The sequence below is a fragment of the Fukomys damarensis genome, unplaced genomic scaffold (genome assembly GCF_012274545.1).
Source record: "Fukomys damarensis isolate Sample0158 unplaced genomic scaffold, DMR_v1.0_HiC HiC_scaffold_18, whole genome shotgun sequence".
Lineage (NCBI taxonomy): Eukaryota > Metazoa > Chordata > Mammalia > Rodentia > Bathyergidae > Fukomys > Fukomys damarensis.
In genome coordinates this window covers 15,322,581-15,336,895 of record NW_022900930.1, presented here as the reverse complement: position 1 = coordinate 15,336,895, position 14,315 = coordinate 15,322,581, and the positions used below count along the sequence as shown (strand labels likewise).

The 14,315-nt window shown below is 35.9% G+C and overlaps 1 protein-coding gene across 1 annotated transcript in view; it reads right to left on the bottom strand.

The window, feature by feature from the left end:
- Tusc3 (tumor suppressor candidate 3) overlaps positions 1-12,930 on the bottom strand; it is a 247,837-nt gene extending 234,907 nt beyond the window's left edge. Inside the window, exon 1 of the mRNA XM_019207150.2 lies at positions 12,886-12,930. Coding sequence (XP_019062695.2) covers positions 12,886-12,930 — 45 coding nt within the window. The remainder of the gene's footprint in view (positions 1-12,885) is intronic.
- Between the last annotated feature and the right edge of the window lie 1,385 nt (positions 12,931-14,315).

The following is a 14,315-nucleotide window of genomic DNA, read 5'->3' as shown; positions in this document are numbered from 1 at the left end:
CAAAAAATTTAAAAAAATTAAAAAAAATAAATTTCTACCTATATTATAATCTCTATTTGTGTGTATATATTAGTTATTACAGACAAAAATACAAATTTCAGAAACATTTTTCATTTCTATTTTAAATTTCTACTTGATAGCTTATTTTTTCTCAATGTCACATAATTTAAGGATAAAATTACAATATGTAAAATTTGAGATAGTAGTAAAAGACCTAGCAAATTTAAAAGCACATAATTCTGATTAAAAAGACTTTTAAGTGATAAAGGTAACAATGATACAAATATTAAAAAATCATAAAGCAAGGGATTTTAAGTTACAAGCACAACCATTATGTTAAGTCAAAGAAGACAGATATGAGAGGATACCTATGTCACTTACGTGAAATCTATAGACAATGTAAATATAGAGCCAAAAAGTGGAATCGTGTTTACCACAGTCTGGGGTGGAGGAGATGAGAAATAACTGCTAAACAATATGGGTGTTCTTTTTGAAGTTGTGTAAATGTGTTGGAATTAATAAAGGTGATAGTAACAACTTTATTAACATAGTAAAAACTCAAAGAATTGTATACTTTAAAGTGTAAACTTTATGACAACTGAAACACATTTACAGAGAAAAACACTTAAAACTGTATCACTTGTTTTCAGACAACTACATATGACCATGTATGACAGCAATGGTAAAAACCTGTCAATGAGGAAATAAAAAAAACCAAGGATAAAATCTTGAAAGATAATTGAAGCTGAAATATTTATTATGTGGCTGATATTTAACAACAGTTTGCTATGCGGTATAAATTCAAATGCAAAAAAACATCTCATTTTGAGATGTACATTATTGGATTTGGTCATTTTTTCAGGAAGTACAATCGTTTGACAGCTGGACAAGCTCTAAGCATGGGGGTTTTGTCTCATGATGAGTATCAGGAAGCTCTCAGATTTTCATGTGCTATCTCCTTCTTTCTAACAGGTGTATTTGTAAATATCCATGTCCACATCAGACTTCATGTATGCACATGCACATGTGTGCATGAGATTCGCAATAATACAATAAAAACTGGGGTGGAAGTCAGCCTGATGAGGTACAAGGAACACAGTACCCTAAGTAGAAGACCCCAGTGCTCATTTTATTGTGGGAATAACTTCTTGGCATTATAGAAATTAATTTATTTCTTCACTTGTCCATTTCTCCAACTATAAAATAAAATAAAAAGATTGTATTGGGATAAATTATGGCAAATGCCTGTGTCTAAAATGACAACCCTGAGCTATTTATAGAGTTCTTTTTTCAGAAGAAAGTCCAAGTTCTCAATGAAAATGAAGGCACAGATTAATGAAAATTGTCATGAGAATAGGAAAGAATGGAATCTAAGCTCTAGTACTATGAAGTACACAATCTTTAAATAATCTAAAGAATTTCTAAAATTTTACTACATTTCAATAAAAAATTTGCCCAGTTGGCCTTCAATAAACTAGTTTTATTTTTTTAAAAGTATAAGAACTGGAGATTATTGTGTTAAGTGAAGTAAACCAGGCACAGAAACCTAAGTGCACATGATTTTACTCATGTGGAATGCAAATAAACTGATTTCATTAGAAATTGATACCACAGTGGTGGGGGTGCTTGGTGCTGGTGGTGGTGGTGAAAGAATGATTATCAGGCACTAAATTATAGTTAGGAGAAAGAAGTTCTCTCTTTCAGTAAGGTGACTATAGGTAAGGAAAATATGTTGCATATTTAAAAAACTATAGAAAGGACTTGGAATGTTGTCATCATAAAGAAATAAATGTTTAAGGAGATATGTTTATCCTGATTTGAACACTGTTGTAATGTATACATTTATCTGAACATCACATGGAACTCCATAAATATGTACAGTTTTATGCACTGATTAAAAATTTTTAAAAGAGCATAAAATTGATCCCTTTAAAATCAAATAATATGAACATTCCAAAATTATGCACTACTGTTTAAAACTATATACTCATTTGGAAGTATGATCTTTATAATGGACAGACCCCAGTTTTATTTTGTCTGATGGTCTATTACTCATCATTTTCATTGTTAAATAAATATTGTGGGAGCAGTGAGTAACCTTTATTTCATAAGATTATTTTGTCTAAAGGTACGCTGTCTAAATTAGAAGCATTTTTGCCCCCTGGTTAATGGTAGGGTGGATGTGAGAAAGAACACTTCAAGTAATGAATACAGAGTTTCAAGGAGGATCCAAATTTTTTCAGCTCCAATTTACAAACCTACCCACTTTAATTAAGAAAAGTAATCTATATGGTAATAGGAATCCTAACCATATTCAAGGGGGAAAAAAATCACCTGTCATAGTATCTACAAGCTATGTATGTATCAAGAGTAATACAAAGAGCTCAAGTGTGATGTATTGCAAATGAGTAATACCCTGAAGTAATCAAAATGAAAAGCAATGTGCAACAAAGGAAGCTTGTAAATAAAATGAAATTGTCTGTAATTAAGGTCAGGTGAGAACATTAGAAATGTCTTAATAATGATTTAAAAAGTTGAAAAAGACCAGCAATTTGGTACCCTGATTGTAAATGCATTCTTCTGTACTTTTCTTATTCTACATATATCAAGGGGAGAATACAGGAAATATATATCAATTTTAAGAACAGCGAAGCATCTCTGGTACAATAGATGAAGGTGAGTCAAATTCAGTTGAGTTGACCATGAAAGTCATTAATAAATACAATCTGATTACTTTACACAATCCTCCAAGGTTGATCAAAACTTGTTGAGGATAATTTAATAGGAAAATTTAATAGGAAATTCTGGAAAAATATCTAAGTACATAGTAACCCTAAGTACATAGTAAAAGAATTTTGAAGAATAAAATTTCTTATATAGTATATAAATCTTTCAGTCCAAAAACACTAGATTAATGACAATTTCTTTTAAAATTCACCTTAGGTTATTGTTAATATGAGAGCCTTCACTTTTGGTTTCAAATCTACACCATATAATTAACGAAGGAAAATGTTACTTTAAGTTCTTTGCTAGAGTCAGGAAGATGCTAAATGACTCTTCATAGTATAAATGCAGGAGAATTTGAGCAAAATGTACAGCTAGATTATCAGACAATTTTCCTTAATCCATTATCTAAAAGTCTTATCTTCTGTCCTCAATGAAGAAGGTTAAGAAAAACATCTAAGTATTTTTAACTTCAGTAACCTCTCTGGGGATTGGTAGCTGACAGAACTGGATGGACTTTAAAAAGTTATTTAAAAAAAACATTAAAGAAGAAATGGACAAATTCATCCTAAAATTTCATCTGAAAAATGAAAGAAACCTCCAAATACCCAACACAATTTTGGAAAACACAAAGTCAAAGAACACATACTTTTTGTTTTGAAACATTTTCACAAAACTACAGTAATTCAGAGCTACACATATACATCAATAGGAATCAACTGAGAGTATGAAAATACACCTATACAAATATGGTCTAATAATTATTAAACCAAAGTCAAATGATATTATCATTCATAGAGTATCTATGGTTCAATATATTCAAATCAATAAATGTAACATACCACATAAACAGAAGCAAGGAAAAAGCCACATGATCATACAAGTGAGAAAAGGCTCTTGACAAACTCTATTGCTTCATTATAAGCACCTTGAAGAAAATAGGTATACAAGAATAGTGCTTGAATTTGATGAAGCTATTTATGAGAAACCAATGGCTAACATTGTATTAAATGGAGAAAAATTTAAGGCATTCCCTCTAAAGTGAAGAACAAGACAAGGATGCCTGTTATCACCACTTTTGTTCAAAATAGTACTTGAAACATTAGGCAGAGTAATCAGGCAAGTGAAAAAAATAAAAAGGATATATATATCTATATAGATATATATATATAGATATATCTATATATATGTGAAAAGAAGAATTCAAATTATTATTTGCAGGTGACATGATACTCTACATGGAAAATCCAAAGATCCCCACCAAAAATTCTTTTTTTTTTTTTTTGATACCAGGGATCGAACTTGGGTCCTTGTGCGTGCAAGGCAGACCACCAAACTTCTGAGCTAAATTCCTGGCCCCAGAATTCTTATAATTAATAACCAACAATGTATCTGGATAAAAATCAACACACAAAAATCAGTAGTATTCATGTACACCAATAAAGAACTCAATGAGAAAGAAATTATGAAAGCAATAACTTTTATTGTAACATCAAGAAAAATTAAATACCTAGGGATTAACCTAACTAAGGAAGTGAAAGACCTCTACAAAGAAATCTACAGTACTCTGGAAAAGGAGCATGAAGAGGACAACAGAAAATGGATAGACGTCCCTTGATCCCGGACATAATGCAGTCAAAATGCCCATACATCCAAAACTGTTATACAAATTCAATGCAGTTGCAATCAAAGTGCCAATAGTATACTTAAGAGATCTATAGTAAACAATCCTAATTCATATGAAACCAGAAGAGACCCAGAATTGCAAAAGCAAGAGCAAATAGGAGGCATCATAATACCAGACTTCAAGTGATAGTATGAAGCAACAGTGACAAAAATGGCATGGCACTGGAACAAAAAATATGTGGATAAATGGCACAGAATAAAGGATACAGAAACATCCCCAGACACACAGAGCCAATTGATCTTAGACAAAGGTTTCTTTCCCAAAGAGCTAAAGGCAGCATACCACAAGGATACATACAGCAGCACAATTCATAATAGCTAAATTCTGGAAACAGCCTGTGTATCAATCCACAGATGAATGGATAAGGAAAACGTGGTTTCTATACATAATGGAATATCACTTGACTATAATGAGTGATACATTCCAGACATTTGTAGGAAGATAGATGCATTTAAAAAAAATCTTGAGTGAAATAGCCTAAATATCAAATGGTATTTCTCATTTGAGTAAGGCAAAGTTCAAACAAATATAGTAATTAATGATGGGTAAAAGAAATTGGGCAATTGGGCAGGAGTTCAGGAGATGGAGGGCAAAGAGAGAGAAGGAAGGGATGTGAATAGATATGTACATATATTCACTCCCCAAGATGAATGTAAACATCATGTACCACAAATGTGTACTAATATAAGACAAGCAAAAAATTAAAAGGTGTGTATTTTTTAAAAAGCATAAGAAAGATGGAGATTTGGGACTTTACTATTACTCATATAGTTTTGTCATTACCTCATATTTTGAGTTAAATATGTCCTTAAAAATATATGCTGAACATGAAATCCAAGCTACTTTGGAGCCGGAGGCAAAAGAATAGCAAGTTTAAAGCCAGCCTGGGCAACATGGTGAGAACCTACATAAAAAATATAAAGAAAGTATAAATAAATGCTAAAAAATATACATTGAATAACTAATTCTTTTGCACCATATAATGTGACATTATTTTGAAATAGGGTCTTTACAGAGATAATCATGCTGAAATAAAGTAATGCATATGGGCCATAATCCAGTATGACTAGTGTCTTTATAAAAAGAAGAAAATTGGACACTTGAGCTCAGGGAGGGAGGGAGGGAGGAGGAAGAGGAGGAGGGGCGGAGGGAAGAAGGAGGGGAGGGGAGAGGAGAGAGAGGAAGAAGAGGGGAGTGGAGGGAAGTACAGAGGGAGAGGGACAGGAAGAATATAGTATACAAACAGGAGGCAAGAATTCTCAAAGACAGTCACCTGCATGGCCTGTATCTAGATGTACCACGCAAGCCTCATGCACTCATATGTGGGGCTTTTGGGAGGTAGCCAAGGTGTGTGATACTGGATTAGGGCATGTGATATTGGGACTAAGGGCTTGTGATAACTAAATTGGTTTAGCATAGATCTGAGTATGGATAATGGGAAGCCCCATCAAGGGTATGGGTGACTCCAACCAATAGGCTTGTAGCTTGGATGGGATAAAAAGGAGAGGGTGGCTTGCTGCTTGCTGCCTCGCTGCTTGCTGTCTTCTGCCTGCCACACCATGGACTGTTTCTCTTCTGCCATCCCACCCTGTCTTGGAGTCAACTATGTACTGAAACCTCTACAAACTGTGAGCTAAAATAAACCTTTCCTCCTTTAACTTGTGGGTGTCAGATATTTTGTCCTAGCAATGATAAAACAACAAAGACATCTTTTCTACAAAGGGGTTTTCACTTCTATTCCTTTTTAGCAGGCCTTAACCTCTTGATTAGACAATTCGTTTCTGTTCCTGTTTCATATTTCTCACTTACCTATAATTTTCCTTGCTATTCCTCCCCAAAAGGTATTTAATTCAAAGAACTCAAAATCTTATATTAATTGACTCTCCAGGACCTATAATATTTTCAATGCTCACAAAATATTCATTGAATTAGACTATGAGAAGTTATAGGAATCATCCTACTTAAATCTTTGTCTTTATCTTATCTTTGTCTTTATTAATTCCTTTGACTTTAAAAGAACTTCATTTAGCACTTTAAAAATTAATAAAATTCAATAGTGGTACAGATTTCTGACTTTTTTATTTTAAAAAGGTAGCTGGGATCTGAAATATACAGTGAAAAATGCATGTTGTCCTTCATACCAACATCTGCTTGATTTTCAGAAAATATTCAACTGTACAATTTTATAATAAGAGAATTTTGCTAAGGTATAAACTATAAAGGGGTCAAAATTGTATATACAGAAGATATATAAAATTATAAAAACATAACAGTTCCTCTCCTAAGTGAAAAGGACCCTGAGGCCAGGGAATTAAAATATGCAGTAGGAAAATGCATGCTTTTAAATGGTAAACTAAAGTGAAAATATTTTTTCTGTTGATTTAATGATTATTACCCCGAGTTTCTAGTTCCAGGGTTAGGTAGAAAATATTCCCTCATTCTTAAGGCATTCTCTGCTCAAGGAAGTTTTACAATGGCTTATATAGAACCTCTCACGTAGAAGCCATGACAAGTGCCAGTACATGTGGTTGCTGAAGTCAGATAGGAATTAAGAAGGGAGGGCAGGGACAAGGAGAAAAAATGAGAACCAAGACCTGTCATGTAGAGGTACAAGATCCTAATAATGATTGTAACTGTACTGTATACCTAAAATGTACCAATAAACTCAATTAAAAAAAAGAGTTGATGAAGAGAGTTAAAAAATGATTTTAATCTGCCATTATTATATATTTACTTGATCACATTGGGCAAGAATGTGATCCCTAAGACTTTACAGAGATCCTGTATTGAAGTAAAATAAAGGAATATTTACTCAACAATGGAAGCCTATGGACTCCTTTCATGTATCCTAAGGATCCTTGCTTACTGTGAGGAATTTAAAAGAGAGAGAGAGAGAGAGAGGGAGAGAGAGAGGGAATTTTAACTTCATAAACACAGTGTTTTCCATTTGCCTGATCCAATGGTTCATTAGGTAAAACTATAGCTTCTCTGGCTGCACTTTAGACCTGATGACCCAGATTGCCCTTAGGAGAGGCCAGGTGTCTGTGTTCTTATGATTAATTTTTAGAGCATAAATTTGGTTTGTATTGTGGTAAAGGAAGGATGGAATCGAAAGGTAGAAGCACAGATTGTCCTATGTTTACAGTAGTTCAACGGATTAATTTTTGACTTTATAATGGTATGAAGGGGATAAGCATTTAATAGAAACAGTATTTTGATGTGAATCTTTTCCTGGTGTAGGGTACAATACTCTCTTGTGATGCTAGGCAGAGGCAACAAGCTCCTAGTTAGCCATGTGATCATGAAGGATTCATGCTGTACTTACTCAATGGGTACTTTGTGGTTGAGCCATGATATTCAGTGGGTCAAGTGTCTGTCTCTGAGTCCTACAATATTACATATTACTCTGTAGAATTCAAGCTTCCTTTTGCTGAAAGCATTGTGAGCCTCACTGGATTTTAGTCTGAACTGAGCTGTGGAAATGACAAACAAACCACATGCTCTTTCCTACGGAGTTTTCATTTATATCCATACCTCTTGAGTCCTGAAACACAGAAATATAAAGATCATGGTTATAAAGTGAAAGTTCAGGTTATATTCTCAAACAAAGAGAGATAGAATTGGTTAGTAATTCCTACATGATATTGTATTTTTAAAATACTTTTTATAAACCAAAATTATATGTTAAAGATGAACTAAAAGTGTTATGCTAATAAACCAGTATTTTGATTTCCTATTGCTGTTACCATGATTTTAGTAGCTTAAAACAATATAAGTGCATTAGATTTTAGTTCTGGAACTTGGAAACCTTACTCTGTTAAAACACATTATTGTCAGGACTTGTTTTATCTGGGGGCTTTAAAGAAGATGTGGCTCCTAGTCTTCGGGTGCAGCATATGCAGTCTGCTGCAACTGGATTAATAGATTCAGAGATAGTATATGCATATTTTATTCATCACACAAAATTTATGACAGAAAGTCTCCCTGACATTAGTGATGAAACTGAAACACCCCCCCCATGAGAGAACTTTTAAGAGAAATAATTTGGGCTTCTAAATGTTCTTTTAAAATATGAAATTAGAAGAGGAAATGGAAACTATGTGATGGAATGTATTTGTGCAGGTGCCAGAGGAAAATGAAACAATAATAAAAAGGTCACCCTGTGCCTGGACATCTAGTTGTGCAAAGGGTATTATTTAGTTCTTTTTTATGGCCTAGATGTTTTACTTGAAGAAATTTTATAGTGATAATATCATGCACATAACTATCATTCTCCTCTAGTCTTTCACAGAATTAGCAAAATAATGACAAATTTTATAGTTCCAATCAAATTTCACAAAGTATATGTCTCCAGATTGAAGACTCACACTGAGAACTTAGCACAGTCAAGTTAAAGATTCACATCAAGCATATTATTGTGAAATTTCAGATAATAGGGCATAAGAGGAAGATCCAAGAAAGAACACTGGGTCTTGTATTAGTTTCTTTGGGTGTCTATAACGGGTACTGTAGAGTGGATGGCTTAAGCAGCGGGATTTTATCTACTCTCACTTTTAGAGCATAGAATTCTGAAATCATAGTATCAGTGGGCTGGTTTCTTTTGAAGTCTCTCTCCATAGCTCATAAATGGCCATTTGCCTCTGTGTAATCACATGACATTTTTTCCTGTGTATATAGTGGACCCTTAACTTTGGAACTCAGTTCGTTTGTGAGGGCTGGTGCCCCTCAAGATGGCCAATTGAAGGCTCAAGCTCCTCTATATAGCATTCCAATTCTCTCTCCTGTATATCAGTGTCCTTAGAGAGATATTGGCCCAGGATTTCTCAATTAACTCCACACAGGAAAGGATGTTGTAATATTCCTTTTAAACTCTTTATGTTAAATTAAATTTAAATTAAATTTAAGGGTTAAATTTGTATCTGAGACCATCTGGAAGCAAAAGTGGCTGGTATTTGGGTTGTAATGCAAGACTTTGTTAGTAAGTTAAAAGTGAAATTACAGTCATAACCCAAGTTGTTCATATGCCAGGCCAGTTGCAATTTGAGGGTCCACTGTACTTGTGTCTAAATTTTCCCTTATATGGATGCCACTCATATTGTATTGAGACCTACCCTAAGGAGCTTATTTTAACTCAATTCAAAGATCTTATTTTCAGAAAAAAAATCATATTTTGAGGTATTGAGTGATCAAGAGTTCAACATACGAATTTTATTTATTTTTGGTTATTTGAGACAGGGTCTTTCTATGTAGTTCGGGCTGGCCTTGAACTCACTGTGTAGCCCAGGCTGGCCTTGAGCTTGCAGCAATCCTTCTGCCTCAACTTCCTGGGTGCTGGGACTACAGGCTCTGCCACCATGCCCAGCTCAGCATATGAATTTTAGAGGAGCAAAACTAAATATATAATAGGGTTCATACAAAGATCAGTCTCATAATGGTACCAGGTTTCTCTGACAGCAGAAGATACTGGAGAAACACCTTTCAAATTATGAGGTTTTTAAACCTAGCCAAATTGTTGATCAAATGAAAAACAGAATAATAAAGACTTCTTCAAATGCGTGAGGACTAAAATTAATATTGCACTTGTGTCCTTGGGAGAATATACTGAAAGATGTGAGAGAAAGAAAAGATAGATAAGAATTTGGGATCCAGGGAAATGGTGAGTCAATATAATGCTATAATGAAAGAAGTTTCAACTTGGTAGAAGTAATACAGATGTTACAATTGGAGCTATGGACTGCTCCCTTCCACTGGCTGCTGGACCACTCCCCTACATTCTCCTGAGCCTGGGCAGCCCCTCAGGGACCCTACTGCTCACTACATTGAGGCAGAACAAAAAGTAGAAACCCTGAAGTGTGCCCTAACAAATTCTAGAATTCCAGAGCAGAACACACGCCCGCTGTGTTGGTTACTTTTCTCTCACTGCTGAGACAAAATACCCAACACCCAAAGTTAGAAGGGAAGGGGTTGATTTGGCTTACAGTTCATAGAGGTTTCCATCCACAGTCAGCCGATTCCAAGGCAGGGATGACAAACAGGTGACAGAGCAGAGATGTTGTGGCACACACAGGGCAGCAAGGTTAACAAGATAGTTCACAGGGTCTCCTGCCCCTTTTATCTTATTCAGACTACTAAGGGTAGGTGTTCTTCACAGCCTTAATCCTAGTGCCCTCACACCTAGCATTGCATCATGAATCAATTCTATCTTCACACACTCTAGATCAAGCCTATGACCACATGAGGCTTTGGGGGGACATCTAGACAAAAACCATTAACACCTACTCTATCTGCCCATATGAGCTGCGATAACCTTTCTTCGTATGGAGTTTACTGAAGGTTCATGCAAATGGGCTTGTCATGGCTTGTGTCTAGATGCCCCCCCCAAAGCCTCATGGGACATAGGTGGGGCTTTTTCAGAGGTGGCTGAATATAGAGTGTGTGATTGATTCAGAATGCGAGCATTAAGTGTGGGTGGTTACTAAATCAGCTGACTGGTTGGTTGGGCACTGTCCTAGTACCAGTAGCCTGGATACAATATAAGCAACCAACCAAAAGAAGCTTGTGCAGTCTCTTGATTTGCTACCTTCTGCCTTCCATGAACTGTTTCTCCTCTGTGATATCTGTCTTCCTTGCCACTGAACTAAAAGTCACCTTCACAGATACACCCCAATAATATTTAATTAAACATCTATTTTTCTGTCCAATCTACATTCTCATGATCTCTTCTGTTATATTAGAAACCTTAAAGTCTAAACATTTTTAAGTGATCTCAGCCCTTTATTCAAAAGCAGTGCCTCAGCAATTTTGTGTCCTCTCTGCTAAATTTTTGCCTGCTTTAAAAGATCAACATCAGGGCTGTGGAGTTAGCTCAGAGGTTCCACCACCTGCCTCACATACAAGCACAAGGACCCACGTTTGATCCCTAGTACTGGGGGAAAAAAAATCAACATCAGCCAGATGTAGTGATGCATGCCTATAATCAGTCCCAGCACTCAGGAGGCCAAGGCAGGAGGATTACTCTGATTTGAGGCCAGCCTGTGCCACACAGAGTTCAAGCCCAGCCTGAAATACATAATAAGACATTGACTCAAAAAATCGAAAGCCCAGACTCCTCGCCAAAGCCCAACCTCAGCATACAAACATTATTTTATCTATTCCATTTGAAAAAATGAAAGCTTCTTGTTATTGCTTTCTCTTTCCTGCTACTATACTATCTCTCTGCCCTTCACAGAAAAATTCCTCTGAACATTAAAAATATTGTCATCGCTAAATCCTCTCTTCCCATTCTTTTGCAGAATTCACTCCAATTAGGTTTTATATCATATTATTTTAAAGAAAGAATTTCTTTTGCCCAAGTTCCATTTTTGGGAGATAGTTTCTTATGAAAATATACTCTGTAAGTTTGGTGAGAAGATACAAATTGTCTTGAAATGTCTTGTAGTGGGTTTAGGTAGCAAAACACCATGAGGGCCAGAGTCAAACAGGCTTCCTGTTCAGTGTAACACACTGGGGACCCTAAGCTAGGGGTTTCTCTATTCTAACTTCTCATAAATGATCTACTGCTTTATACTCATCACCTAGATCTCCCTAAGCTGACTGTTGGAACAGGAGCTTGGAAGTGAATGCTAACACTCTGTATATACAAGATTCATTTCTTAATTAAGTCTCTGTTCAAACCTAAAATTCTGAGATGCTTACTAGGAACATCCACTCTTTTGAAGATACTGTCACTGCATTGTTTTCCTTATTATCTTGTTCAGTTTTCCCACCTAGCACATTTTCTATATTATATCGTTTACTTATTTTTATTTACCATGTTTATTTAACATTATGTATTTCCTCACATTAATTTTTTGTTTTGTTCATTGATAACTATATTGTTAGTATTTTTAATACCATCTGGTATATTTATTGATGATCAATAAATATTTGTTTAAAAATGAGTCAATTCATCTTTTATTCTTTCCCAACTTCTACTACCATCTTTTTCTAATTCTGGTGTAGTATGCCAGTGGAAAAGTATGAAGTTCCTTTTGTGATGTGTCACGAGCATGAAAAATTTGGAAAAAATGATGAACACAGCCCTACCTTGATACTTGAATGTCTCAAAACTCATGAAATTTGTACTCAACACGTTCTGGCATGAAGATTTTGTTCCAGCGCTAGTCACTTGATTGGTCCTCAATATGCAAGCTAGAATTTGTGGGTGTTGTTTGCCTTGTGACTTACTGCCTGTCTTAGTTTCTTTGACATTGCTGAGACAAAATGCCTGACACCCACAAGTCAAAGGAGGAAAAGCTTGTTTTGGCTCATAGTCCGCAGCAGCTTTCCATCCACAATGAGCCTCCAAGGTAGGGCAGCAGAGCAGTGGAGGGAACAGTCCATGGCAGGGAAGGTAGGGAAGAAACGTTAAGCCTACCTGCCTTCTCTGCACTTACGTTCCATCCAGGCTACAAGTCTCAGTTGGTGCCACTCACAGCCAGGGTGGCGCTTCCCTCTTCAATAATTCCATCACTCGTCATTGCGCTAAACCGGTCAGTAGACTAATCTAGTTGTCACAGGCATAATCCAGTGTCACATACCCATGACCTAGCTGCCTCCCCAAAGCCTCAGCTCTGAGCATATGAAGCTTTGGAGGGACATCTGGAGATAGAGCCATAACATTACCATTTCTGGGGAAAACAACTGGTTTGGTCCTTACTGTTTTGGTACTGGTTCTGCCTCCGGAACCAATTAACAACAAATACCAAGGTACCACTCTATGAGGTTAGTGTTAAGGTTGGATGAGGGAAAGGTTACTAATTTGAAATTACTCTCCCAGAACACTAGATTTAGTACTCTGGCAAGGGACCTAGAGGTAGTGTAAATTCACTGGTAGGATAGCAAACAGAAGCACAGTCTAAACAATGAAATGAAATTGAACGTGGATATTTCTTTGTCAGCAATCACAACACCCATTTAAAGGAGAGAGAGTGAGTATGCTAGAGTAGATGTGCTATATAAGGCTAGAAAATGTACCAGATAATTATATTCCATGGCAGGCCCCACAGCTTGTACCATTTGTCAGGGCTATCTACAAAATGTGAGAGAGGCACCCAAAATGCCAATAGTAATGGTAGTGCTTCTCTCCTCCGAGGGACAGGACTGCCAATGTCAGTTTCCTAGCAGAAACGGAGACGATAGGATTCTGAAACAATAGAAGCTACTCGAAAGGTTTAACTGCCAGTAGTCAGGAAAATTCAGTTTTCTCTTCGAATGGCAAAGTTATTACTCAATTTGTAATAGCAAATAAATCAAAGTAGACGATAGTGAGTCTGAGGATAATTTCTACAATTTCCATACCTTGGCCAGTTTTGAAGCTGTATCCCATCGTCTAATGTTTCATGTCAGAAAGAACAACCCTGTGAGACTGTGCTAAGTAAGCATGTTAAAAACTGGGTCTTGCCCCACAGGGACCTTTCTTGTGTACAGTTGTCCAGTAGTGGAAGAGGAATGAACACATATTTCAAGGGCTACTAGGCAAAGAATCTTAATTGTCACTAACTCCAGGGGACCCAAAATATGTTCAAGGGACCCTGACCAAGTTGGGCTTATATGCGACAGGTAATTCGTAAAGTTCTGGTCAAGGTCCAGGGACAGTCTATTCACTAAAAGTGTTAGAAGAGAAGTAATTAGTAGTTGCCAAAACACGCCCATTTTATTTTTGTAATGTAAAATAGGTTATTTCAGTAAGATCAACTAGAATCTTAGAAAGTCTCTCTCTCCATTCTAGCCAGGCAGAATTCAAAGCAAAATTTTAAAAGGGAAGCTGATGCTATCCTAAAGGATGTAGGGGTGACAGTTTCTGTCATTTAACAGTAGTAATTTCTCCAATTCATTGACCACTTTGATCATGCAAAAACCAAAA